This window comes from Chionomys nivalis, chromosome 15 (assembly GCF_950005125.1).
Source record: "Chionomys nivalis chromosome 15, mChiNiv1.1, whole genome shotgun sequence".
Taxonomy (NCBI): domain Eukaryota; kingdom Metazoa; phylum Chordata; class Mammalia; order Rodentia; family Cricetidae; genus Chionomys; species Chionomys nivalis.
This window is the reverse complement of record NC_080100.1, coordinates 28,179,227-28,206,954: the sequence shown is the minus strand read 5'-3', so window position 1 is coordinate 28,206,954 and position 27,728 is coordinate 28,179,227. Positions and strand designations below refer to the sequence as shown.

The 27,728-nt window shown below is 40.9% G+C and overlaps 1 protein-coding gene across 1 annotated transcript; it reads left to right on the top strand.

Annotated features, from left to right (window-relative positions):
• Positions 1-6,787: 6,787 nt before the first annotated feature.
• Positions 6,788-26,568, top strand: C15H5orf34 (chromosome 15 C5orf34 homolog). The gene is made up of 12 exons (XM_057789924.1): positions 6,788-6,996; positions 7,125-7,214; positions 10,221-10,867; positions 12,655-12,756; positions 13,925-14,048; positions 14,684-14,775; positions 16,257-16,326; positions 18,012-18,182; positions 19,953-20,047; positions 21,980-22,075; positions 25,272-25,312; positions 26,243-26,568. Exons 1-12 carry the CDS (start codon positions 6,802-6,804, stop codon positions 26,434-26,436), a joined length of 1,917 nt encoding a protein of 638 aa, XP_057645907.1. The 5' UTR covers positions 6,788-6,801; the 3' UTR covers positions 26,437-26,568.
• The last annotated feature ends 1,160 nt before the right edge of the window (positions 26,569-27,728 follow it).

The following is a 27,728-nucleotide window of genomic DNA, read 5'->3' as shown; positions in this document are numbered from 1 at the left end:
TTTTCTTGGTTCTAAGTTTGTAACCGTATCATGAGTTGGTCCTATGTTATGTTGTCTTGTAGATTGCATGTCTTCACCAGGAACAAGTATGGACACCTCGTAGAAATAGGAACACAGTGCTTTCCAGTGAGCATAGGCACTGGTGTCAGTAATGTCGGTCATGAGCTGTGACAACAGAACAAATACTGGTCTTAACCAATCACCAACGTTGGCACCGTTCTAGCTCGAAGGCAAGAACATACTATATATCTCAGTAGCCTGGATTTGTCACCATGATGGAGAATATATACTCTGGGGAACCATAGGGCTTATCTACAAGAGGGTGCTAGAATTTAAAATCGGATTTAGTCTTTGGGAAATGCTGTAGGCATTCCACTGAATCTTAGCTGCAGCTAGGACACAAGTATAGACCTTTTTTGTTATTAAAAAGAGGTGATGGTCCTATTTAAGAGAGGCGGGTGTTTGGTAGGATTATAGAAAACCTGTTATGGCCGAGAGTCAGCTCAAACAAAAAGGAAAAAAGCCCCTTTCCTATCAGGTTCTGAGGGTGGGCACACACAGCCAGCTGTCAAGTTAACAGAAAACGTTTTCATCCAGTGTCTTAGAGCAGCTGTGAAGTACCACTGTGACACTCACCTCGTGGCTGGAACCATTGCTTTGTTTCCAGCACTCTGCCCAGGAACTGCTGCTTGTCTATTACTGGAGAGACCCAGTTCCTAAACTCTTGTTTCATGGCAGCACTCAAATTCTGTTTCTTATATTGCTGCAGAAACAGCCTCTCCCTACAAACTGGTCTCCCTTCCCTTAGAACCTCTTCAGAATCTTTCATCAGGAACTCAAAGTTTAGTAAATGATGCCCTGATGGAGGATACCCTTCCAGTTTTGCCAACAAACAGGCTTGAGCCTGGTGGTGTTTAGCCTTTGGCAGATGCTGCTGCCCTGTGATGTTGGCCTAGCAAAAATGAACCCTGTGAGTACAGCACAGCATTTAGAAGTCATGCCGCCAGAAGTCGTGATTCTGGCGGACGTGTGCCATTGTGAATCAGAGTCACCACTGTCACTGCGACTGGCTGTACTGCTAGTGATTATTGTGTTCCTTCTGTCCGTTTTTAATTGCTTCATTCCTCTAACCTTTCATTACCTAATTAGTTGCTTTACAGGAAAAACATTAAAAGTCAAATGTACACAAATATGTCCGTGTCCACTTTTATCTACTCTTCCTTTACAGGAAGCATCCTAAGTGTTCCTGCCTCTTTCATGAATTCTGTTGTTATGGTTGGTGGGGTTTCTTATTTTGCTTTTTCTTGCTTTCTTTTATTCTGGCTTTTGTTTTTGTGAGCTGCTCCCCATGCCATTCTTACCAAATAAAAAATAAAATCTGGCTACCTAATTTTTATTGTACCGGAGTCCTATAGTCTTCTCAAGTGGCCCATATTTATCCATTTCCTTGTTACCTATTCTTCAAATCCATCATGCTTCCTTTCCTTCTATATGCAATGATTCTCACTGAAATCACCAATGACCCTGGTTGCTGCCTCACTAAACCTAATAGATCTTTGTTTCAGCTTTCTCTCTGGCAATACTAACAACAACAAAATTAAAAACATCTAGGAATAATTTGCTTTCTCTGCTCTTCTGCAGTGCTTTTGTGGGCTCTACCTGTTTCTTTTAATTTTTTAAAAAAATTATTTTGTATGTATGGGTTCTTAGCCTGCATGGACCAGGGTGTCCCTGGTACCCAGGGAGGCCAGAATAGTGTCTGATACCCTGAAGTGGAGTTATAGAATTGGGAATTGAACTCAGGTCCTCTAGAAGAGCAGCCAGTGCTCTTAAGTACTGAGCCATCTCTCCAGTCCCCTTAACTTTTTAATATCACATTCTTTGTTTCATTCTTTTAAGTCTTCACCTAGCGTGAAAAGAGCCATTGCTCTCCAGACAAATCTAGTTAGAATTTTCACCAAGTGAACTCAAAAAATTTAAGTTTAGCTCAAACTTTTCCTAAATTCTTTATCATTTCTGCTACCTTCCCACTTGCCCAAACCAAAAATTTGGGCAGTCTTAGAGTCTAGTTCCAGGTCTAGTTATTCCCCAGAATATAATTATCTAAATGATTGCCGGGGCTGCTGTCTCCTTAGTCCTGAGAACCTTCAGTCTATCTCATTATTTGTTCACAAGCCTTCTACTGAGCTCTTCATATTCTTGCTCCCCACAATTCCATTCTCCATCAGCAGTTCCAGAAATCTTTCAAAATTTCATGAAATCTTTTGTAGAAATTTCACTCAAGTCTCGAACATTGGAAGGACAATGGGCAGGGGTGGAAAACTGCAGTGTACAACGTGCTGTGGCAGGTCATTAGAAATAAAACTTATATCCAAGGATGCCTTTACATTAAGATTGGAATCAATTTGCATATCAGTATTTTTTTTCAAATGATGGTTGAGTTAGGTTTTTTTCCCAGTCCCTTGATGCCATCTTTGCTTAAAGCCCTTACATTAAACAAGTATACCCAATACTTTAAAAAAAAAAATAGTTGCCTAGATATATTATTAACAATTTAGAATCAGAAAATCCCCTCAAGTCTGGCTCCATTCATAGTGATCTGGCTCCGATGCTTCCTGCCTCCTTCCTCACTAACCATGCTTTAGCCTGTAAAGGAAATCATCTTTCCCTTGGACTGCTCAGAGTCTGCTTGTACTTAGCAAGCACCTATTTAAAACTCCAGACTTTGAGGTGTGGCCATATGGGTTATGCTCCTGTGGAGAGATTTGCTCCCCCGCCCCTTTGCTCTGAGCTCATGGTCATATTGGAGGCCGTAAGGCAGCCCACGGAGGTCTGCTTTACTACCAAGAGGTGTCTGGATTGTTGTGGACACTGTCTACAATCTGGAGGCCAGGCTATTATAATTGTTGAGGGGTGGGGAGTTGGTGGGCGGAGATCACGGCCAGCCTGGTCTACAGAGCGCGTTCCAGGATAGCCAGGGCTGCACCAAGAAATCCTGTCTCAACAAACACAAACCCTTCAGGTTTCACTGGAAATACTTTTCTCAGTCTGCTATATGCGCTTATAGAGCGCTGTGGGTTTTTTTTTAATCTTAGGAACACCCATAATTAATCATTGTCTTCCCAGTCACTCTCCAATCCACATCCTGACTTCAGTGAATTGGGCTAATCTGTTTGTACACGTCTAAAGGCGATAAAATAGGAATTAGAAAATACTTTCTGGCACTTCTTAAAACAAGTAGTCTCGATATTTTCCATTACTTTTTTAAGAATTTAATCACTCCGCTAAAACCTATCCTTGAGTTAGTGGTTGCCTGGTATGGGAGAAGAGTGGTCCACAAACCTAATTCAAATCGAACTTCAATTTCCTCAGAGGGACTGAACACCCAAAAAGTGGATACCAGTGTCCGACCCGGAAATACCCGTCCTCTTTCGGTCCGGCCCTTTGCAGCGAGAGGCGGGACTTCCGATCTCACTTTTTCCGGAGGCGGCGCTTTCTTCTCAGTGCGGGAGGTTCAAACTGCTACCTCGATGTTTTGTTTTTCCTTTTCGTCTCTGGCTCGCCGCTGCTGCCTCAGCCGCCCGGACTTGAACGGAAGTCTCGATCGAAACACTTCTTGTGTCCATGTTTTCCGCAGATGAGATTATTTTCCTTCATTAAGAAGTATCACTCGGTAGTTACTAGATTACGGAAGTAACCCCGGAGAAGCAGTCGCGAACGACACGGTTTCTGCCATTTGAGCAAAACGGAGGTCGGTCAGAGGCCTTGGCTGCTCCCCCTCGATGTGGAAAACAACCTCCCAGCCCAGAACTGCCTGCCGCGTGAGTGTCCGAGGTTTGATGGCGGTCTTGATGAGGGCGTGTACCCGCCCCTTTCTCTTTCCCCGGGTAACTAGACTCTATTTTGAAAAGCGAGGTTTCATCATGCAGGACAGACAAGGTTTTCCAGTTCGTTATACCAGACACAATGTGTTGAATGATGGGAATGCAAGCAAGAAGAAAACGCTGCAGAGGAGTCCAAAAAATCCGTAATCTGTGGTAGCGCCAAGAACTTTTAAACACTACACTCTATTGTGTATACTCGATTATTTAAATAATAACTTCAGTAAAGTTGCTATATGGGAGGTACAAAGGAAGTGATTCCATTTCCCAGTCTGGTATCAGGAAAGAGACTCAACTATGTGTCAGCACCTGTTTTCTCATAAAATACCAGACATGCGTGTATGCACACATATATCACCACCTGTTGCCATGGTATTTGTTCATTGACATTGAGTAAATATGTAAACAAGTAATGTAAAAGAGTGCGGTCTGAGTTCTGGGACGTTAACTGTGACAGGAATAGAGAGAGAAAAACAGGAGAAAGGTCTTAGCTGTAGGAATTGAGAGATGAGCTTCTGACAAAGGAGGTAAAGGGCCAAATTCAAGCAAGATTTTAAAAGAATCAATAGAAAACTAGTTACAGGAAGACAGCATCAAGAAGTCAGTGTCGTTAACTCATATTGCAAACTCAAGGGTAAGAAGAATTTGAACATTCATTCTTTCATTATTTGTTGAAAGTGGTTTTGCCTGACATCATTCTTTGCCTAATACTATCCCAGTGATACATTTGTGAATAAGGCAGGTGAGGTCCATTCTGTTTGAGTGTCTATCCTGGTGGACGAAAACAGACAAATAATTTCCATACTGATAAGGTCTATGAGGACAAAAGGTAAACAGGAGAAGAATGTGTAAAGCAGTTTAGCTCAGGTGATAATGTGGGCCTCTGTGCACCGGTGTTTATGTTGAGATGGCAGTGGACTTTGTGGTGTGTTAAGCCAAGGAGAAGACAAGCTAGACAGAAAGAACGGTGCAAAGATTTTGAGGTGGACAATGCCTTGTTTCAAGAACATTTTTATAAAGCCGATATTATTAAAGTGACCTGAACCAGGGAGTTAGAGAGTGGTGTTTGGAGACATTGGTGGGCTAGATTGTGTAGCCTACAAGCTCTAGGCTAAGAATATAGATCTCATTCTGTGTACAAATGGATAGGATTGATAGGGTCCAGCTAAAGAATGAGTTTAGGGGATGTTACAGAAGTCTGTGTTTGGTGGGAGTGCCTTTGTTCTAGTCCAGCAGATTCCATTTTATCTGTGGTACAAAGACATAGAAGTCTGTTCTGTTAACTAACTGAAATCCCTGAAAGGAGTCGGGTAGATTTAGAAGTTCTTTAGAGAAAGAAAATAAAACTGTGTGAATCTTAGTCAGAGGTAGCACATAGTTAAACCATTTGCTTGCATACAAACATACTCCACATAAGACTTTAGCTTATATTGTGCATAGCTCATTGCATATCTTAAAAAGGAAACCAAAAGATGAGGCTAAAAAGTAGCAACTGTTATTAAGCTAAGGTGTTGAATCTCTGATTTAGGTAACGAATAAGAATGATGAAAGCAAAAACAGAAGTAGAAGCAGAGCAGAAACCCTCAGTATCCCAAAGTGGGGTTAGAGGTAGGAGAGAGGGAAGAGTTTGGCAGAGGGGACAATGTACGCCTGTGTCACAGATTGACTGTGTCTAATAAAGGGCTGAAGACATTGGGGTGCAAAGACGTTGGTGGCCATTATGAAACTAAGTGGGGGGAGGGGTAGAGGAGAAAGTTGGGTTGGAATAGAATGAAGATTAGCAAGAGAATACTGGCAATGAGGGTTTATGTACTTGAGAGGTTTATTGATAGGGAATGGCCATAAGCTTGGGAAGCATTAACTCTGCATAGTCGTTTGTTGTTTTTGACACTTGAGACTTGAGCACTTAAGTAGAAGGAAAGGATAATATAGAAGAGGGTGGGGTTCGTGTTAGAAAAGAATTAACATTTCATAAGATTTATTGAGCCCTTACAAGGTGGCTTGGATAGTGCTGGGCGCTGTCATTGGTATTTTGTCTCTTAAACCTACCGCAGTCCTGTAACCTTTTCTTTCACATATGAGCGGACATCCCTGGCATCTGCCTAGCACGTAGAGGAGTATAAATGAAGCCCACCTCCCCTTTGCCCCACACAGGTATGGAGAACAGTGAAAACAGTCGTTTTGGAGGTAAGAAATAGAATTTAAGAAGTGAGAAATTCAAGACACTCAACTAACTGCTTCCTTAACTCCAGACTGGGGAACAATAAATTGTGGTATTTGTATTTCTTCAAAGGTCTTTTTCCTTCGACTTGCTAGTTACTTTTGGCCTGTATTTTGCATGTGCTAGACTGATTTTCTGCATTATTTGTTGTGGTTGCTTGTATGTGTTATGAAGTGTGAGTGCAGGCGTGCTCCAGCTTGCCACAACTTTGTTCTCGCTTTCCATGGTGGATTCCAGAGATGCGACTCAGTTCCTCAGGCCTACATGGCAAGCACCTTCACATGCCGAGCTGTCACGCCCGCCCAGATCGCTACAAGTGTAACTGGTTTATCTGCAATGAGATCCTGAGCATACAATAGCCAAAACTCAACTTGAGAAACAGTAAAACCACAAAACTTAGCAGGACATTTGTAACTCTGTGAACTGTCTTATCCTTCCAGGTTATGCTCTTAACAAAGGAGTGAAGCCGTAGGGGTTACTCAAAGCTTTTAAGGAAGATCATTTTAGATAACGGAGGTAAGACCACTGCTCTTCCACCAGCGGTGTGCACAGTTGGCATCCTTATGTGTTGTCCCTGTGTTCTTAGGAAATGCATGTGTTTAGCTTGGTGCAACTCTTGAGCACTCAGAAAACTGCCTGTGCTCCCGTGTCCCCATTTCCTTAGGTCTGCGCCAAAGTGTGGCAGAGCCGGGCGTAGGAATGGCAGCGGAAGTACTAATGGTGCTTTATGAGGACGACTCGGTGCAAGTGCGGTATGCTGATGGCTCCACACTGCAGCTCTCTCCTTGTGGCTCAGAGTTTCTGTTTGAAAAGGCGCCTGCTCTTTCTACACACCCTTTAGAACAGCCAGAGCGAATTCGTCAGCGGACACACTTTGTCATTAGCACCTACCGGGTAAGTAATAGCGCAGAAACACTCTTCTTAATATAAAGGGAAGCTGCTAGAATAGGAAAGGTGACTACGATTCTGGACTTTGGTCATTCTGAACTGATTTTCGGATAATTTTATGTTTCTTTCTCTAGGAGCAGCTTCAGCGAGCCCTGGATTTTCGAAACTCTTCGGCTACATGCCCCTTTTTATCTGAAAGCCTCATACCTCCTGAGAGAAAAAAGGTGATGTTTTAAAAGCATATTTTTATGAGTAATATTAGTTAATTGTAAAGAGTTGGCTTAGCACTTGGAAATGGGCACACACAGTCCAATGTACTGCACCAGAACACAGAAGTTACACATTTCAACTCCTTGACATTTTCTTATAGCATTTCTTTATATATATATAAAGAATATATAAAAATATATTTTTATTTTATGTGCATTGGCATTTTGCCTGCATATATTTCCATGTTAGATCTTGGTATACAGACAATTGTGAGCTGCCTGTGGGTGCTGGGAATTGAACCCAGGTCCTCTAGGAGAGCAGTCCTTGATCTTAACCTCTGAACCATCTCTCCAGCCCAGATTGTAGCATTTCAAATCATGACTTTTTTATTCTCATAGGCCTCAATAAGAAATTTCATACATGTGTGGTTGTCAATGTGTAATAGGATATTAGCCTAGTTTGCTTGTCCAATGCTTCGATAAAACACTGACCAAAAGCAGCTTGGAGGGCAAAGGATTTATTTCAGTTAGTAAGTAAGTCCATCATTCGGGGAAGCCCAGGTAGGAGCAAAAGCAGAGACATGAGGAACACTGCGACTGGCTTGCTGTCCCTGGCTCGCTTAGCTCCCTGTTTTGTAGTTCAGCCCCCTGCCCAGGGGTGGTAGTGCCTCCAGTGGGACGAGCTTTCCTGCATGATTGAGTAACCGAGACAATGCCCCACAGACCCGTATTATGGAGGTGTTTCCTCAGTTGAGGTTCCGTCTTTCCACGTGACTCAAGTTTGTGATTAAAAATAAAGACCTGGCCAGTATAATTTGTAATTATGTATAAGTATAAAAATTTTACTCTTGTATCTATTTTTTGATTGGAATAATGGTATATGGACTAGGAACTAAAAGCAATTTTTTTTTTTTTTTTTTTTTTTTTTTTTGAGACAGGGTTTCTCTGTGTAGCTTTGGAGCCTTCCATGGAACTCATTCTGTAGACCAGGCCGGCCTCAAACTCAGAGTCCTGCCTCTGCCTCCTAAATGCTGGGAGTAAAGGTGTGCACCACCACTGCCCAAAACCAATCTTAAACATACTTAACGGCTGAGGCAAGAGTGTTAGCACATTCAGGCATCTGTGCTGGCTTGCCCTTGGAGCGCTGACAGGAAACCTCCTCAGCTGCAGACACTAAGATGCCTCCTGTGCACATTCGCTGTGTTCCTTTTAAAAGGTTCCATGTCTGCCTGTCTTCCTCCCTCCTACCTCCCTCCTTTTCTCCCTCCCTCCTCTTCCAATAAACCTCCCTGTTATAAGGCATGACTCCCTTTCTGCCATTTTTTAAAATTATAACAAAGAGGATCACTTGACCTCCGAAATTTAAGACTAATGTGGGTACTGTAGTTAGATCCTGTCTCCAACAAACCAAAACTTCAGTGGTACCACTGTGGCATGGGTATCTGCTGAGATTTCCTGAGTTACCAGCTCCTGTATAAACAGAAAACTATGTTTCAGAGAGTTTTTCTGATTTAATTTGTGAGATTTTTCAAAGTGGGGAAGTTAGATCTTGAGCGTAGTCCCAATGACTCTTGGTAGTAGGGCGGTAGCCTAGGACTTCACAGGTGACAGGCAGGCAGGCAGGCAGGCATTTCACCCCCCGAGCCACACCCTCAGTCCAGCTGTGCCTGCTCATTGCTTCCCAAGGCTCTCTCGCCTCATGCTGTGCTGTGGCTGTGTTCGTCGTCTTATATCTGTCTGTGTATTACTATGCCAAGATGCCTGTGATGGACAGCTTAAAGGGTGACTGTTTCAGAGGGCTTAGCTCATGGGCACTCGGCCCTAGCGCGGCAAGCTTATGTTGAAGCAGAGCATTATGGGAATGTAGGCAGAAGCAAAACCTAGCAGCCAGGAAGGAGAGGAAGGAGAGACCCACTTCCTCCAGCCAGACCTAGCATAGCCCACTCACTCATCTGTGAACTCATGAATGGAGGAATCCTTGCGGAGGTTAGTGCCTTCGTCGGGCCTCTGTGAAGGACGCCTCATTTCCAAACCTTAGCAGGCAGGGGCTGTAAAGAGCTGCAAGCTGTAACTTATTCCAGGGGTTGTTGCCCAGTGTCTTTTGAATAACGGCGCCATTAAAGTGGTATCATTTGCTGCTAATGCTTCAGTGTGGTCACGGACTGTGGGCTTTCAAGATTTGATAAAGATGGAAGTTGAAATGTTGACTATATACAATAATTGATGAAAATTCTGCTGTGTGCAGTACTGTTGATTTCTTGTATGAAAAAGCAGATAGATACTGTTAACTATTTGAGTCTGCTGTTTGCTAGGGTCAGTTTACATTTGAGTTTTTGAATTGTTTTAAATTATTTTAAAAGCCACCTGGAATTAATTTTAGCTAATGTGCTGGACACCTTCTAGGACAGGGACTTCATGTTACGTTTTGATTCATCTGGTGATACAGCATTTCCCAAATGCTGTCTGGTAATTCCGATACCTCTTTTTTTTTTTTTTCCGATACCTCTTTAAAAAGTAATTCTCACCTTTCCCCTATCTCATGTGACATTTTAAAGTATTGAATTTGTTTCTGTGTTGTTTTCTCAATGACTTCTACAGTAGTTCCATACCATGTAAGCTCCAGTTGCTTTTGTATAGCACACCATAGCCTAGGTTCCCTTTCATGTCTGTCCTTTTTCAGATTAGAGTTTTAGGATGAGTGGTCTATACATCCAGCTCTCCCTAAATCACTGAATTTTTTTTTTAAAGTAAGTTTAGCACTAATCAGATGGTTTCTACCTCTTTCTCCGCCCCCGCCCCCCCCCCCGGCTCTCGTATGTGTGTGTGTTTGTGTGTTTCCCAGAGAAATATTATTACATCCAGTATTGTCTGTAAAGCCGTATATTAACTCCAGCTTTTATTTTCTAGGTAGCAAAAACACAAGTATATTAAATTCTTATAAAGTACTTTTAATATCAAAACTATGGGAAAAATGAACATTAACAGAAAATACGGGGTTTTTATTTTCTTCTCTCAATTCAGCATATCTTCATTGATTTCTCCGAAGTAAAATGGCCCAGTCTTGCCGGAGGCAACAGCGTCACGTATTCAGAGAGTGGTGTTGTGAAGATAACGTCACTAGATGGGCATGCATACCTTTGCCTGCCCACATCTCAGCATGAATTTACAGTCCATTTTCTGTGTAAAGTGAGCCAGAAGCCAGACTCATCTGCAGTACTCCCTGAAACCAATGATCGTGTCTCAAAAGATAAACTAGTTGGAAAGACCACAAAATTCTGCACGTGTGGAAGTTTATCAGGACAAAGATTAAAGACTAAAGAAAATGAACTTCATCGCCAAGTCTTGAAATCTAAAGAAGCTTCAGCGAGCATATGTTGTGTGAATGGAACTGAGGGGAAGGAGGGGCTGCCGTCCCCGAGCACAAGGCACAGATGTGTGTACGCGTGGATGAAGCAGCGTTGGTCTGTCGCCTCCTGTCCAGAGCAGTGGAAATATCCTCTGTCTCTAGCGCTTCGTTTTCATAACAAAGTTAGTGTTGCGTCTGAAACTGATGCAGATTTCCCTGCAAGTGGAAGCATAACTTCTGACATTGCAGAAGAAAGTGGAAAAGAGGTTTCTGTTCTTCCCAGAGCCCTGTTACTCAGCTGCCCTGCCCCACACATGCACAGGTACCGCAAGGATGGCTGTTGCTCAGAAAGGTTGGGGAGAGGCCTTCTTTACCTGATCTTAGCTTTTAGATCAGCTAATACTGCTCTGGTTGGTTGGTTTTGGTTTTGGTTTTTTTGAGATGAGGTCTCACTATGTAACCTGGGCTGGCCTTAGAACTCTATGTATACCAGAACTCTAACTCATAGAGACCCCCCTGTCTCTGCCTCCCAAATTGCTGGGATTAAAGGTATGAGCCACCACACCCAGCCACATCTGTTACTATCCTTACTCTCATTTGATTGGCTAAAATCTTTCATTTTAAAGGATAGTATTCATAGCAATGTAGGGTATTTAATGAAGGTCACTGTCCATAGAAGGATTATTAAAGTATAGAAGAGCAGGGCTCTTTGGGAGAAAGTCTAGAAGGGAGTCTATGGCTGGTCACTGGACCCCATGAACCCATGACCCCAAAGGCTAGACCATAGACCCTGGACTTGCCCATGACCCCACAGGCTAGACCATGAACCTGACCGAGTTTTGGTTACAGTTTCTTTCTTTGCTGTCAGCCCCAAGGGCTACCCATTTTTTAGTTAACTGACTATAAATGTGTCCTTTTTAAAAAGGTTCAATATATGGAGACCTTTTTATGGCTAGGTCAAAAACTTTTTCGTTCAAAGATGAATAATAGCTAAAAATTTGCAACGTGAACTTTTTTTGAGCATTCTAGTAAATTTTTTTATAAACTAACATTTATAAGTTACTTGTGTGAGACTGTTGTTCTTTTTTATGTATCTGGTATAGGAACCCTATTACAAGAGTCACTATAATCCTCTCATAGAGGTACCTAAGATCCAGAAATGGTAAAAACTCAAGCAGCTTACATCATTGGCACCTGTAGAATTGAAATTTGCTCCTAGGTCTCCTCTGAGTGCACATTCTTACCTAAAACATAGGAATAGCTTTTGGACTTGCCATAATTATCTAGTTAAAACTGGAAATCCCAGGATTCTAAATATGGGACAGAAGAGGTTTTATGCTTCTAAATTAAGTGTGCCTTTGACTGGATTTAGGTTGAAATCCATTTCCTTATCCTGGCATAGCAGGATTTCATGGTCTGGTGGCTTCCTTGGCTGTAGTCCTCACACCTGCCATCGCATGTCCTTGCTGTCCCTGTGCCTGCTGAAGTGTCCTCACCATTGCTTGAGTGCTCACGCGGACTCCCTTCCCTCCTGCCCCAGCTCCTGCTCTTTGCTCCAGCACTGCCCTCTCCCCACCATCTCTTTCCCTTACTCAAGCCCAAGCCTTACTTCCTTGGAGCGGTTTCTCAAAGTCTGTTGATGAGCTAGGTCCTTATTCGTGTCCATAACACTCATTCCCCTCTCCCCTCAGACTTGGTGATTTCTGTTTTACTACACTGCCAGATGGAACATCTCCACTGAGGACAGGAAACATGCCTCCTTTGGGGGACATTAAATTCTCAGTGTGTAGAGCATTACGCCCGGCCTACCATAGATATTTCAGTAAAGATCTGTTTTTTGAATTCAGGTTAATTTTAAAGATTAGTAAAAATTTTAATTTACATCATACTGAGATCCATTAATGAGGTTACTGAGAATTAATGAAAAGATACATGACAAAATAAGACTTGTTTTAAAATCTCTCTATGCGTGTGTGTGTATATGTGTGTATAAGCATATACATTATATAGTCAGGCAAGGAATAAGCATTATGGTGGCACTCTTTGTTGACTTTTAATGGCAATTATTTTGAGCAACTGGAATTAATGCTCCAGTTTTCTCTTTTACAGGTGGAACTTCTGTGACTCACTTTTGCAGAGACAGTCTGATGAAGAAGACTATTCCTATCCTGAGCTCGTGAAGGTGGTGTGGCGCAAGGGTGTGACGTACAGGTGAGGCTCCTGCGGTGTGGGGTAGGGTGTGACGTACAGGTGAGGCTCCTGCGGTGTGGAGTAGGGTGTGACGTACAGGTGAGGCTCCTGCAGTGTGGGGTAGGGTGTGACGTACCAGTGAGGTTCCTGCGGTGTGGGGTAGGGTGTGACGTACAGGTGAGGCTCTGCGGTGTGGGGTAGGGTATGACGTACAGGTGAGGCTTACATGGCATCTCCAATGCCTTTGAAAGTCAGTCTTGCTGGTGAATATATGTTTGTAGCAGGGACTTAGGGTATCCTTCTGGACATTAGAAGGTCTGGTTGTATTACCTGCTGAGCATGGAATCAGCCTAAGGGTGATTCCATCAAAGGAAATCATTCCTTTCATGACTGTCCTGCACCTACACTTCTCCACTGAATTTTCCCTCCCCTACCATAGAGTTACTATCTAATGACTGAAATGTGGTGTTGGCCAGATCCATATTTACATCATGAATAATAGTAGAAAATGATACCTGATGTTTTTTATTGACAGAAGGCTTTCCTTTTCCTGTATGAAGATCCATAAGTTTTAAATTGCATTTATTTTTTCCTGGGGGTGGCAACACGTGTGTGTGCTTTAGCAGGTATGTAGAGGTCAGAGGACAACCTTCCCGTGTCATTCTCTTCCATCATGTGTCCCAGGGATTGAACTCAGGGCATCAGGCTTGGCAGCAAGTGCCATTACCACTTGATGCCCCCAACATCATATAAAAGATCTGTTCCAATAAAAGTAGTTTCCATGAAGTATATACTGGATGCTTTGATCATACCTACATGTGTAATACGCCTTCCATGGATCATTTATCTATCCATCAGGTACTGATTACACCAGTTATTTTTGTTGAAGAGTAATCTTATTTTCGGGACCTAGAAGTGTGGTATTCAGCTTCTATGCGTTGACATTGTTTGGTGTCTCATTCATTATGTGTCAATCCCTAAGTTGGCACTGGGTATGTAAAGACAAGATTCTCTGGGTTCTAGAAGCTCTGAGCTTAGCTGTTGCATTAAGCACATAAGGCACTTTTGTGTGTCCTATTTCTCTTTGGTGCAGCATTGCCAGGTCTCTGTTTTTGTTGTTGTCTTAATGATCGCTTTCCTGGATGCATTAGTCTTCATTTAAAAACATAGGATTATTTCTCTATTTTAGGCTTACCCATAAAAATGTAAACTTGATTGAGATTTATCCTGGAGATGGATCAGTTTTCAAATCAGAAGGGCCTTATTTTGGTAACTATTTTACATATTATTCGAGTCAAGAAGAATCAGAAAAGGTAAGCTAACAATGAAGTTCAAGTTTTGATAGAAAGTTATTTCCTAAGTCACTATAAATTTGATATTTTATGTAATATCTCACTCCTCGCCATAGAAAATTAATATTATCTTACTGTCAGCATTGACACCTGGTGAATTATTAATCACTTTGTTTCTGCTGCAGTTACTCCCACTGTTAGCCATTAACACCCTAAACAGTTTGTTTAAATCAGAAGCTAAATTTGTGTCGTAGAATTTGTCCATAAAAAACACTAAAGCCCAGAGCATTACCTTTGAGTCACTATACTACTTTGAATTAATATTTACCAAGTACACAGCATGTACTGGGGACTAGGTAGATGGTTCTGTGTGTAAAATGTTGGCCATACAAGCATGAATAAGAACTGAGTTGAGATCCCCCAAGGCACACATAAAAGGTGGACAATAGCATGTCCTACCCTCCACCAGAAAGGCACATTCAGAATACCATTAAAATATGTAGGTTTTATGGGCTTTAGAGTATTAAAATAATTGCTTGCTTTGTTGGTATATATATGTGTGTGTGTGTATATATATGTATATCTATATATACTTCAAGGAAAAAGTAGTTAAGTACTAAGGGCCAGATTTTTGTTTGTTTGTTTTACACTTTCAGAGAGAAGAAAAAACTTATTCCATAAATAACCTTCCTCCAGACAGACCAGGAAGTCTCTTCTCTGTACGTTCTCTGATTAAACAGGCAACCAGGTGAGTTGGTGATGTTCAGCTGAGAGAACCTTAACCTTACCTAACCTTAACAGAAGAAACGTATCAAGGTATGATGTAGGTGGGTCTCTATCTGTTGTTTCATTGGTTAATAAAGAAACTGCCTTGGCCCTTGATAGGACAGAAAATTAGGTAGGCGGAGTAAACAGAACAGAATGCTGGGAGGAAGTGAGGCAGTAGCCATGCCTCTCCTCTCTGGCTTCCGGCTCCACTTCCTGATTGCGCAGAGGGCTGTTGTCTGGGACGGTAATCTGTAAGTTTTTCCCCTTTAAATAAATAACCTCTCTATTGGTCATAATTCCAAACTATTAAGGTTAGGACGCAGTGGGTACGATTTGTCTTAGCCACAAATCTGTCAGGTTTTCTGGTCTAATATAAAAGCAGTCCGCATCATTACAAGAGTATTAGTCTAGATAAGCTTCCACACAGGAAGTGGGCAAGTCCAGAGAGGGACTCAAGTGCTGTTTCTCTGGATGAGTGTGGCAGCCCTATGACTGCTTTAATCAAGTTGGGGATTTGAGGAAACATTTGAAATTTTCCCAGTTTCTTATTTTTACAGTAATAGAGTTTTATGAGAGTGTACTAAAGATAAAGTGTGGATTGGTTCATTATTTAACCTTCTTAGAAATTGCTTTAATTGCTGGGCAATGGTGGCACATGCCTTTAATCCCAGCACTCAGGGAGGCAGAGGCAGGCAGATCTCTGTAGGTTCGAGGCCAGCCTGGTCTACAGAGTGAGTTCCAGGACAGCCAAAGATATGCAGAGAAGCCCTATCTTAAAAATAAATAAATAAATAAAAATAATTGTTTTAATTAATCTAGAGCACCCAGAAAAAATGAAAACGCAATGTTGAATTAAATAATTGTTTTTATGAAAGTATCTAAAAAATTTCCAGGCTAGATTAGCAGGCTCAGAAATTATTTGATTTTCTATACACCTGCTTTCTATAATACCTGCTTTCCTTGCCATCTTTAGACTATGCTAAACCTCTTAGATATGTGACTGTCACGTCTTTAGAACATCTGAGCAACAAGAAGGCTCAACTGAGGAAGGCGCTTGCTATGCAGTCCAGGTAGCCTGAGCTTGACCACGTAAAGGTGGAAAGAGAGCCAAAGCCGCAAAGATGTCCTCTGACTTTTACACACATGCCATGGCACACATGAGTGCACAGACACCACAAATCACTAATTAATTTAGACAGTTTTAAAGGAGCCCCTAAAATTATCCATGGAGTTCCTTTGTTGCTAGAAGGTCAAGGAGTAGCTTTAGCTAGCCACGAGAAGGCAGAGGGAAAAGATGCTGACCCCCATCTTCTAGGAAGGTGAGTTGCCACAGTCATCTGAACTGTTTGTTACATGGCATTCAGGATGTTGCTGAGACAATGCACCACTGTTCCAGGTGTTTGAAAACATAGAAAATGTCATCATTTACAAACACTTAGGGGCTATTTTTCATGTTCACAGAATTCTTCAACACTGTGCCAAGACGAGGCTTTCACTAAGCCACAACTATCATGTCTGCTGCTGGAAAATGGTATGGGAAAGCGAGACTGCTGACTGTTTGGATGCATGCCTGCTGTTTGAATGCATGCCTGCTGTTTGGATGCATGCCTGCTAGCTGTTTGGATGCGTGTCTGCACATTCAAACTGCTTTCAGCTAAGTCGTGTGAGAAATTGTTTTTGACATTCAAATTTGTTTATTCAAGAGAAGACCTACCTGAGCTGGCCGTGGTGGCACACACCTTCAATCCTATCACTCAGGAGTCAGAGGCAAGCAGATCTCTAAGTTCAAGGCCAGCCTGGTTTACAGAGTGATTTCTGGAACAGCCAGGGCTACACGGAGAAACCCTGTCTTAGTTAGGGTTTCTGTTGCTGTGATGAAACATCATAACCAAAAGCAACTTGGGGAGGAAAGGGCTTATTTCACCCACAGTTCCCTATAACAGTTCATAATCAAAAGCTGTGAGGGCAGGAACTGATGCAGAGGCCATGGGAGAGTGCTGCCTACTGACTTGTTCATCATGGATTGCTCAGCCTGCTTTCTTAGGCAGTGCAGGACCACCTGCCCACAATGGGTTGGGCCCATCAGTCATTAATTAAGAGAATGCAGATCTTATGAAGGCATTTTCTCAGCTGAGGCTCCTCCTCTTTGACATAAAACCAGTCAGCACAAGCCCTGTCTCAGAAAACTTAGAAATATCTGCCTCATAGACAGACTGAAAAATCATCCTTTAAGTATTTATTTCTTTATTTATTATGTATACAATATTCTGTCTGTGTGTATGCCTGCAGGCCAGAAGAGGGCACCAGACCCCATTACAGATGGTTGTGAGCCACCATGTGGTTGCTGGGATTAAACTCAGGACCTTTGGAAGAGCAGGCAATGCCCTTAACCTCTGAGCCATCTCTCCAGCCCCCCCCCTTTTTTTTTTTTTTTTTTTTTTAAAGCTCAAGACATTGCACATACTGGGCAGATACTTCCTGTCGCTTAGGGATGCCCCTTGCCCCTATGTTTTAGTGTATGTAATCCCTCACCCCTACTCCTCACCCCTACCATGTTGGGACTCAAACCTGGGTTTAGAATATGCCAAGCACACACTCTTATCACAAAGCTCTACTAACCCGTTTTTATTTTTCTTTGACTTTTTGATGCAGAATGTAGTCCTGGCTGGCCCTAGCTAGCCCAGGCTAGCTTCAAGCTTGACATCCTCCTGCCTCAGCCTGCCAGGTGCTGAGATTACAGATGTGTGTAAACCACTATGTCCAGCTGATTGTTTGCTTCTTTGTAGTAATAGAGGAAGGGTGGGATTGAGTGCATTTGAGTCATGTCACAGCATTGTCATTACAAACCCTGAGAGTATCATATTTTAGTTTTATGAATGTAAGAGTCAATTCATTAATCCTAGCTTAGAGGAAATGATTCTCAGACATTAATTTTTGAGATCCATACTCATTTGATTATAAACTTAAATGTTGTTATAATTCACAGTTTTTGCCTAAATTAAGTTCAAAGCAGGATGGTAGCTTCCAGAGATATTAGAACTTAATCACGCTAGGTAAATAATTTTGCATGTGTAACTCTTGGAAAGTTAAAGTACAGATAATTCTGTAGCACTCAACTTCTGAATACGAATCTTGAGTTGCTTCAGGGTTCATTAATAATTACCTATCTTTTTCAAAGAAAACTCCTGCCTTGTGATGTTCTTTACTTGGTTTTAGGTACCTGAAGTAAATGCCAACAATCCCCTGCCCGTGCTTCTGAAGGAGTCTCTCGTACCCAGTGTGGGGAGATTTCTTGCCTACTCTGATGACAAAGTTCACGCTGTCTTTTTAGATGGCGTCACTCTAACACTGAATTGGAATTTCAGCTCCTCTGCTGAAAACAGAGAAGTGAGTATACTTAGGACTAGCGGTTCTCAACCTTCCTAATGCTGCGACAGTTCCTCATGTTGTGGTGACCCCAGTCATAAAATATTGTTGTACTGTTAGGAATTGTAATGTAAATATTTGATATGAGGGATATCTGATATGTGAGCCCTGAGAACTGCTGTCTTTTGTTATGCTCAGTAAAATTTGCTGTAGCATTTGTAGTTGTCATGTCTGAGATACCACTCTGATCTTAGATACTTGTATATATTATATTACTACTAGGATAAACATTATCTCCTCAAATATTTATCATTTCTTTGTGTTTCAAGATTCTGTCTTCTAGATTTTTTCAAATACATAATAAATTATCCTTAATAGTTTGATATCTACAGTGTGAAATATATCCTGATTAGTTACTTATCTACAGAAAACAGTATTACTTTATCTCAAATTATCATGTTATTGGGTTTTTATGTGTATATATTTGTGCCTTTGTAAGTTTATGTACCCCATGTGTATGCAAGAGCTCTTGGGATCAAAAGATGGCATCTGAGTCACTAGAATTGGAGTTATGTGATATGGAGTGCCCTTCTGTATTCTGTGAATATGTCTTACTACCATTGGTTAATAAAGAAACTAACTTGGCCAATAGCCAGTCAAAATATAGCTAGGTGGGAAATCCAAACAGAGAAACAAAGAGAAAGAAGGTAGGGTCAGGATAGATGCCAGCAGCTACTGGAGAAGCAAGATGTGAAGTAACAAGCCATGAGCCTCGTGGTAAAATAGAAATTAATAGAAATGGGTTAATTTAAGTTATAAAAAGCTAATTTATAATAAGCCTGAGCTATTAGGTCAAACAGTTTGTAATTAATATTAATCCTCAGAGTGGGTTATTCAGAAACTGGCCGGGGGGGGGGAGGGGGAGCCTTCAGTTACAGTCATGGGTGTTTGTGAGCCACCATTTGGGTGGCTAGAGACTTGTTGAGAGACTTGATCTCAATGAATTTCCTAGCAAAAAATCAGAAAAGTATAACAAAGAGTCACTTTATGTATATAAAATAACACATTGCAACAAGGATTGGCATTTATAATAACTGTGTGGGTGATGACTTATACCAACAACCCATTCAAATCCAGTCTTTCAATTCTCAAAATAAATTTGTAATGATTTCATTCCTTTATTTAAAAAAAAAAAAAAAAGGATGCTCATTCGTTCCACAAGGACATGTGTTCAACTATGTTCATAGCAGCTTTGTTTGTCATAGCCAGAACCTGGAAGCAACCTAAATGCCCCTCAACTGAAGAATGGATAAGGAGAATGTGGTACACTTACACAATGGAGTACTACACAGCATAAAAAAATAACGACAGCTTGAATTTTGCAGGCAAATGGATGGAGCTAGGAAACATTATTTTGAGTGAGGTAACCCAGACACAGAAAGACAATTATCACATGTACTCACTCACTGGTAGTTTTTAAACATAAAGCAAAGAAAACCAGCCTACAAACCACAATCCCAGAGAACTTAGACAACAATGAGGACACTAAGAGAGACTTACATAGATCTAATCTACATGGGAAGTAGAAAGTAGAAAAAGACAAGATCTCCTGAGTAAATTGGGAGCATGGGGACCTTGGGGGAGGGTGGAAGGAGGGAGGGGAGAGGCAGGGAGGGGAGCAGAGAAAAATGTAGAGCTCAATAAAAATCAATTTAAAAAAACGGAGGTTGATAACATTTTAGTTTTTAGTTTTAGAATGATAAAACTTGCCTCTTCCTTTTGCTTCTTAAGGTAAATCAAGGTCTGACCTTGGGTTGGTGCAGATTAACTTTTCCTGATGGGCAGGATCAGCTAATTCAAGCTGAGCATCCTGGAGCATATGAAAGGTATGGAAGAGCAATTTTATTTTCATGTCTCAACCGAGGGAGCGTATGTGTAACTTAAATGTTGTGTGTCATCTTAGTTTTTCCAGATTGCAGAGTTTTCAGTTACACTGAAATTTAACTCGATGAAATATATCAAGTCAGCTTTAAACGTGTGTTTGCCTCCAAGTGATTTTTTAAAATAATTATTTTCAGCATGTCTGATTTCCTGTGGCAAGTATGGTCAGCTGTGTTAGCCAACTTTCTAATTCCTTAACGAGATTAAAAGAAAGGTAGTTTACAAATGACTGTAAATGGCTAAGATTGTATGCATTTCTGTGAAGTGTAAACATTGAAACTAGTTGGTGGATATTCTTAAATGGGAGAATGCTTGAACTTTTATAGCAATACAACTTTTCTGCTAATGTAGTTCACTGTTAGTTGTAGTGACTCCACAAGTAGTAGTCTTGACTTTAGAGCAGCTTTAACTGTCGGCCCACAGACCTGCTTACTTAGCATCTTCAATCTGTTTTTCTGTTGTGTGGTCTTGTTTTGGTCTAAATATTCCAACATTCAATTGCTATTTTTTTATTTATTTATTATGCATACAATATTCTGTCTGTGTGTATGCCTGCAGGCCAGAAGAGGGCACCAGACCTCATTACAGATGGCTGTGAGCCACCATGTGGTTGCCGGGAATTGAACTCAGGACCTTTGGAAGAGCAGGCAATGCTCTTAACCACTGAGCCATCTCTCCAGCCCCTCAATTGCTATTTTAAACAGTTTCTCTAAAAAAGATAGTCCCTTTGGAAAATGTTTTCATGATTTGTTCTATCCCATCACTTAAGATCATTCAATTTATCAAACTTTTTTTTGATACTCATTAAGTTACATTTTATTATATGCATGTGTATATATGTTTATACATGTGTGGGCTCCAATGGGCATTTCCAGGTTTAAATTTTAGAAGGCAAATGCATATGTAGACTATGCCGAGCTTAAGGAATTTCACCTTACTTTGAAAAACTAAAAAGAGTTATATATTTAAATTTGAGCTTTAAGTGAAGTGCAAGTATTCCTTTCTTGTTTTGATTTAGATGTTTTCTTTATAATATGAATACAAATAAAATTATTTTATTCTTTAAGAATATGTGTAAAGGTTACCTCATGTGTTAGGATTTAGAAAATCTTATTGCCTCACTTAAAATTTTTCTTTATCTTTTTTTCCTCCAACCTGTCTTATTGATTTTTTTTTTCATTTCTTATGTATTTATAGAAAGTATACAAATTCAGATTGGGAGTGTAGCAAGGTAGTAGAGCATTTCCTCAGCATAGACAAGGACCTGAGTACCATTCACAGCATACAAGGGGGAAAAATCAATTAAGAAAAAACTTAAAACAAGGTGGCACACCCTACAATTTCAACACTTATCATATGGATCAGAGGTTCAAGGTCATCCTTTGATGTGGGATTCCCCTCTGTATGCTGTGAATGCCATTGATTAATAAAGAAGCTGTTTTGGGTCTGTGATAGGGCAGCATAGAGCTAGGCAGGAAAGACCGAACTGAATGCTGGGATAAAGAAGGCAGAGTCAGGGAGAAGTCATGTAGTCCTGCCAGAGACAGACACAGGATGGAACTTTACCCAGTAAGCCACAGCCACATGGCGATATACAGATTAATGGAGATGGGTTAGTTTAGGATATAAGAGCAAGCTAGAAATATGCTTAAGCTATTGGCCAAACAGTATTGCAAATAATATAGTTTCTATGTAATTATTTCGGGACCAAGCAGCCGGAAACAAACAAGTGACCTCCTACAACAATCCTTAGCTACATAGTAAGTTAGAATCGAAGTTTTGGTTTTTTTAACTTCAATTCATTTTTGTTATTGTACAAATTAATTATACAATTTAATGAGTTTCCCTATCAAATATTTTTAATGTGTTTTTTCCAGATATGTGACATCAGTAACATCATGGTGCAGAAGACTAACCCAGACTAGTGTAAGACAGGCGCCCAAACAGCTGTCACCTGTTCTCAAAGAAAACTGGTATTTATATTTCTTGTAAACTTAATCTCTGAATAAGAGCCAATTAGTACCAAGATGTGATGGTTTTAATAAAAATGGCCCCCATAGGCTCATATATGTGAGTGCTTAGTCACTAGGGAATGACACTATTTGAAAGAATTATAAGGATTAGGAGGCGTGTGACCTTGTTAGAGGAAGTGTGTCACTAGGGGATGGACTTTGAAGTTTCAAAAACCCTACCTGGCCTAGCCTTTCTCTCTGGGATAGGATGTAGCTCTCAGCTACTACTGTTCAGTGCAGTGCATGTTGCCATGCTCCCTCCATGATGACAGTAGACTCTGAAGCTTAAATGCTTTCTTTCACAAGAGTTGCCTTGTCTCTTCACAGCAATAGGGCAGTGACTAACACAGAGCTGGCAAGATGGCTCAGTAAGTTCATGTTTACTGCTTAGGCTGATGACCTAAATTCAGTCCTCAGACCGCATGTAAAGCCAGAATTGTCCTCTGACTGTGCACACATACAGAGTGAATAAATAAATGTTAAAAGCAATATTTTTTTAAGTAGCAAATGGAAAACCTTGAAGCTTTTTTGCTCAAGAAAACCTTTTGTTTTAAACATATTTAAAATCTTTTTCATACTATAAGCTTGAAAAAAACTCTTTTCTAAAAAAAAATTACTTTTTCAAATCTGATGTACAGAAAACTCTGCATTGAAAAATTTATATCAAAATGAGTGACTCTTTATATATAATAAATTAAATTTTTGAGGAGAATTCAGTATTATTAAAGGAAATATAATACTGAGTAGCATAAGCTTTTTTTTTTTTTTTTTTTTTTTTTTGGTTTTTTTTTCGAGACAGGGTTTCTCTGTGGTTTTGGAGCCTGTCCTGGAACTAGCTCTTGTAGACCAGGCTGGTCTCGAACTCACAGAGATCCGCCTGCCTCTGCCTCCCAAGTGCTGGGATTAAAGGCGTGCGCCACCACCGCCCGGCGCATAAGTTTTTTTTAAAAATTGACTTTTAAATAATTTCTGTTGCAGTTCATTCTTGTCCCAAATTAATAAGCGCGTTAGAAAGTAAAGCAAGTAGTAATTTTAGATCCTCAGGAGACTGGGCTAGGGCTCCACAGGAGTGTCTCAGGACATCAGACTTTGGGAGTCATCAGGAGCAGAGACAGAAAGGAGCATTCAGGAGAAAATTCAGCAACTGAGAGCAACTGGCTGCTCTTTCAAAGGACGCGGATTCCATTTCCATCACACTCATGGCAGCTCCCAGCCCTCTTTAGCTCCAGTTCCACGGGATCTGACATCCTCTTCCGGCCTCCACGGGCACCAGGCATGCATGTGGTACACAGACTGACATACAAGAAAACACACATACACATTAAGTGTAGAAGACACAGTGAGAAGACAGTTTGTCAGGAGCAGGTAGTATTTGCTAGGATATACTATGTTTTGATGAATTGAGATAAAGATATAATATCTATAATAGATAAAGAAGTTCACATGGGATGAAAACACAAGTTCATAAATCTAAAACTAGTTGGAAGGTCATTGATGCTCTTAATGTGACTGAGTAAAAAAAAAATCTCAGTGTACTGGAAAAGGATACCAAGGATGCAATTTAGGAATGCACTTTTTCAGATTTATTTTCATGTGTGTGTGTGTGTGTGTGTGTGTGTGTGTGTGTGTGTGTATGCAGCTCAGCCTGAGGAAGCCAGAGGCCTGGAATCTCCCAGAGCGCTAACAGCAGCTCTCAGAACCAAACTCAGGTCTTCTGCAAGAGCTGTCTGTGTTCTTAACCACTTATCCGTCTCTGCGGCCCCAGGAACCTTCTTTGATAACCCTGTTCTGGGACCAGATCCAGGTGTATTAGGGAAGTACTCTATAGCTGAGCCTAATGTATGACCTTTCTAAAAGGAAGTTTAAGGTGACTTAGCAGAATGCAGCAGGATGATGTGTGCGCGCACACAGCTTAGTTTAAAGTCTGTGCCTGAGTGAATACTTGTTAGAATTAATCAAATGAAAACAGTAGGTGTGATTTTAGTATGCTGACCTTCTCAGGATCCAACTTTGCAGAGGCCTTATCCTTCAACTCCAGCCTGTTTCAGAGCAGGAAAGTGGCTCAAAGCCATAGGGAAGTTGCATATGATTATAAAACTCATCAGCCGGGCGGTGGTGGTACACGCCTTTAATCCCAGCACTTGGGAGGCAGAGGCAGGTGGATCTCTGAGTTTAAGGCCAGCCTGGACTACAAGAGCTAGTTCCAGGACAGGAACCAAAAAAGCTACAGAGAAACCCTGTCTCGAAAATCCAAAAAAAAAAAAAAAAAAAAAAACTGATCACTAACCACTGATTAAGTTATAACTGTTTTTGTTTTTAATTAAATGCTTTGTTTACATCAAAACTGAATGAGGGTTATGTTGGCATTTTAAGAACTGAAGTCTTGGGACTGGAGAGATGGCTCAGTGGTTAAGAGCATTGCCTGCTCTTCCAAACGTCCTGAGTTCAATTCCCAGCAACCACATGGTGGCTCACAACCATCTGTAATGAGGTCTGGTGCCCTCTTCTGGCCTGCAGGAACACACGCAGACAGAATATTGTATAATAAATAAATATTTAAAAAAAAAAAAAAAAGAAATGAAGTCTGAAGCCAGCATTGGTGGTTTATGCCTTTAATCCCAGCACTTAGAGGCAGAGCCCAGCAGATCTTGATGAGTTTGAGGCCAACTAGGTCTACATAATGAGTTCCAGGCCTGCCAAGGACAACATAGTGAGACCTTGTCTCAAAAAAATCAAAAGTGAAAGTGCAGTTGGTGATAGCAGCTGTTGGTGAAAGCAGTGAGGAACAGCTGTGACCCCCAAGACACCCCTCACCCCCATCCTCTGCCTTGGTTGAAGGAAGAAAAGATCGCACATTAAATAGCTTTCTAAAGTGTAGTTCAGATTTTTTCTACCTTGCCATCATTAGTTTATTGGTTCAATTTCTTAGCAACTTGAATAAAGCACCATTTCTAGATAAACGTCCTCGTTAATTTTTCAGAGGTAGTTATTATGTTATCTGTATAGTGTTCTGACATGGTGGGGAAAACAAGGTAGAACATTCACATAAGGGGCTCTGCTAGAGTGTTAAAGTCAGCCCTTATACATGCTGCCTCCTGGCTTTTTCTGTCACGTGTGTAAGAGCTCATGTTCCAATGTCATCCTTTATCTTTGATAGGTCTGTTGCTTCTGAGCTTGAGAAAATACAGAAATTTAACTGTATCCTTTAAGAGAATGTAATATCCTACAGAAATATTCCATTTCAGTCTGTTCTTAATGACTGCACCTTATGATGGTTAGTTCATGCGTGCATGTGGCTGAGTTTGCTGAGTCAGACAATATCTAAAATATTTTTTGTCATGAAATGTTATGTTAACATTTATAGTTTTATGTTTAAATTGGATAAGGAATGATGAACTAGGATTAAGATCTCTTTTGGAGACATTTCTTCTTATATAATTATATATATTATAGCTGTTAAAAATCTATCTGTAACTTCTGTTATGAACCCTGTCATTCATCCAAATTTGTTTTCTCTTCATTTTTCTGCACAACTTACAAGCAGTTCAGCTAGTCAGAGTCACCTCTCCCCAACAGCTGCTCCTGCAGAGACAGCCTTGGCAAGGGATTTGGGGAGCTTCCTGAACCTTGTGAGATTCATATACTTCCTGGGCAGTGTGTATTTTATCCTCTCGGTTCTGTGAGCGCCCTCCTCCAGAAGGGACTGTTTCTTTTGGGAGAAAATAGTTATACAATCTTACTCAAATAATAAACTAGTTCTGCAAGAGAAGGCAAATTTCCTTTTACTCTAGATTTTTGTTCATTAAAAGTGTGCAGCATTTATTGTTTCTAACCCTGTCGGCCTGTTCTTGTTCCCTTTTTATTTGCTTAGCAAATGTAGGTTAAGAAATGTTATTGGGATTTTCTTTTCTTTCCTAGTAACCCTCCATCTAAACACACAATCCCCCACTACGGCTGAGTTCCTTGTCTCTAAGGGATGGACTTCATAAACTCTGAAGTCCAATGCGATCATGAATCCAGTGGATAGTCCTTAAACTGAGAAATATTCTCATACCGAAGTCAGGTTTTCTTAAAATCAGATTATATAATGAAAAATGTGAGGTAAAGCTCCTTAACTAAGGAATTCAGTGCTCCTGGAAAGCAGTGGTATCCTCCACTTGACTTCTGGCAAGAAAAATGAACAGTGTTCTGATGACCGTACGTCAGAATCTTCAGAGACCTTGTTAGAAGCAACTAATAAAGAGAGTATATCGGTAGCATTGAAAAGAACTTCTGAAATCCTTCAGGATATTGACTGTCTCCTGTCAAACTCTAGAAAGTGACAAATGGAATTATTGCAGCAGTAAATCTTAAGGTTGTTTCACATTACTGGTATGAATTGCTCGCAACCCAAGGAATTGCAAATGCTACTTCTGTAGAATGTGCAGAACTGATTTAACTCTGATTGTATTTTACCCAACTTGTAAATTTTAGTGTGTGTATGCATTTATATATATGCATTTTTAAAATAAAGAACTATTTTGAAATTTTGAACTCTTTCATTTTTCACATCAGATGTATAAGAAAAGTTATGTTTTGCCATTTTTAATCTTTTTTTTTTTTTTTTTTTTTTTTTTGGTTTTTCGAGACAGGGTTTCTCTGTGGTTTTGGAGCCTGTCCTGGAACTAGCTCTTGTAGACCAGGCTGGTCTCGAACTCACAGAGATCCGCCTCATTTTTAATCTTGTAATGTTAATTTCCAATTTTCTTTTTGAATGTGCAGAACTGTCGATTCGGTTATTTGCTATGCAATCTATCCTGGAGAGCTAATGTAGCAGATGATCTGGTCCCGGTTATTGTCACTGCTCTAAAGAGTGTCGTGCACAGACGATGGAGTAAGTGGGAGGAAGATTTTCTTGCAAGGAGAGGACAGTTAAGATTTGATAGAGAACTCTCCGCAGCTACAGGCTGCCTGCCGTCCAAGAGCACGTGAGGGCTGAGGGCAAGCCTGCTGAGGAAGAGCAGGAACAAGTCTGCAGGATGGGCAATGGCCGACAAAAGGCAGATGCTGGAGGGTAGATTTAGGCTTTGAACAGGCTCTGATTGGCTGGGTATATATCAAAATGGAGTGAGAAAGTAAGGCTCAATGAAGGGAGAGCCTGCTGAACCTGAAAGAGTAGTTCACAGTTTAGCTGGTGGTCCCACCCCCTTGCTGTCACAGCCATGGTAAGGAAGCAGAGCTTCAGCTGTCTGGGAGGGCAGCAACCCATTAACTGCTGTTACATAAATGTGTATGCATATATATCCCTAAATAAACACAGCCTAGGCAGTCTGTATAATGTTACTTGTGTATGTGTTTTCTGGGCTGACTGGTTTGAGGTAACCAATTGTTCTGCTCTTCCCCGGGGAAGACTTATTTCTCTGACTCTCAGCACTCCTTAGTTGCCTGTGATTCTGTATGTAGTGTTGAGGCCTCCTAGCCTTCTGAGAGCAAGGAGGTATGTATGAGAGGACTTGGAGGAAAGGGAGAAATGATGCATTATCTCAAAAAAAAAAAAAAAGATAACTTTAAAAACCTATCCAGGGTGTCAGGAGCCCACTCTACACTGACTTGGCTGAAAACCGGGAATCACTCC

Coding starts and splice junctions, on each gene's coding strand:
- C15H5orf34 (XM_057789924.1), top strand. CDS start 6,802: ATGGCAGCGGAAGTACTAATGGTGCTTTATGAGGACGACTCGGTGCAA. Junction 14,049..14,683: donor GTCAAGAAGAATCAGAAAAG/GTAAGCTAACAA, acceptor TTACACTTTCAG/AGAGAAGAAAAAACTTATTC. Junction 16,327..18,011: donor ATGTCTGCTGCTGGAAAATG/GTATGGGAAAGC, acceptor ACTTGGTTTTAG/GTACCTGAAGTAAATGCCAA.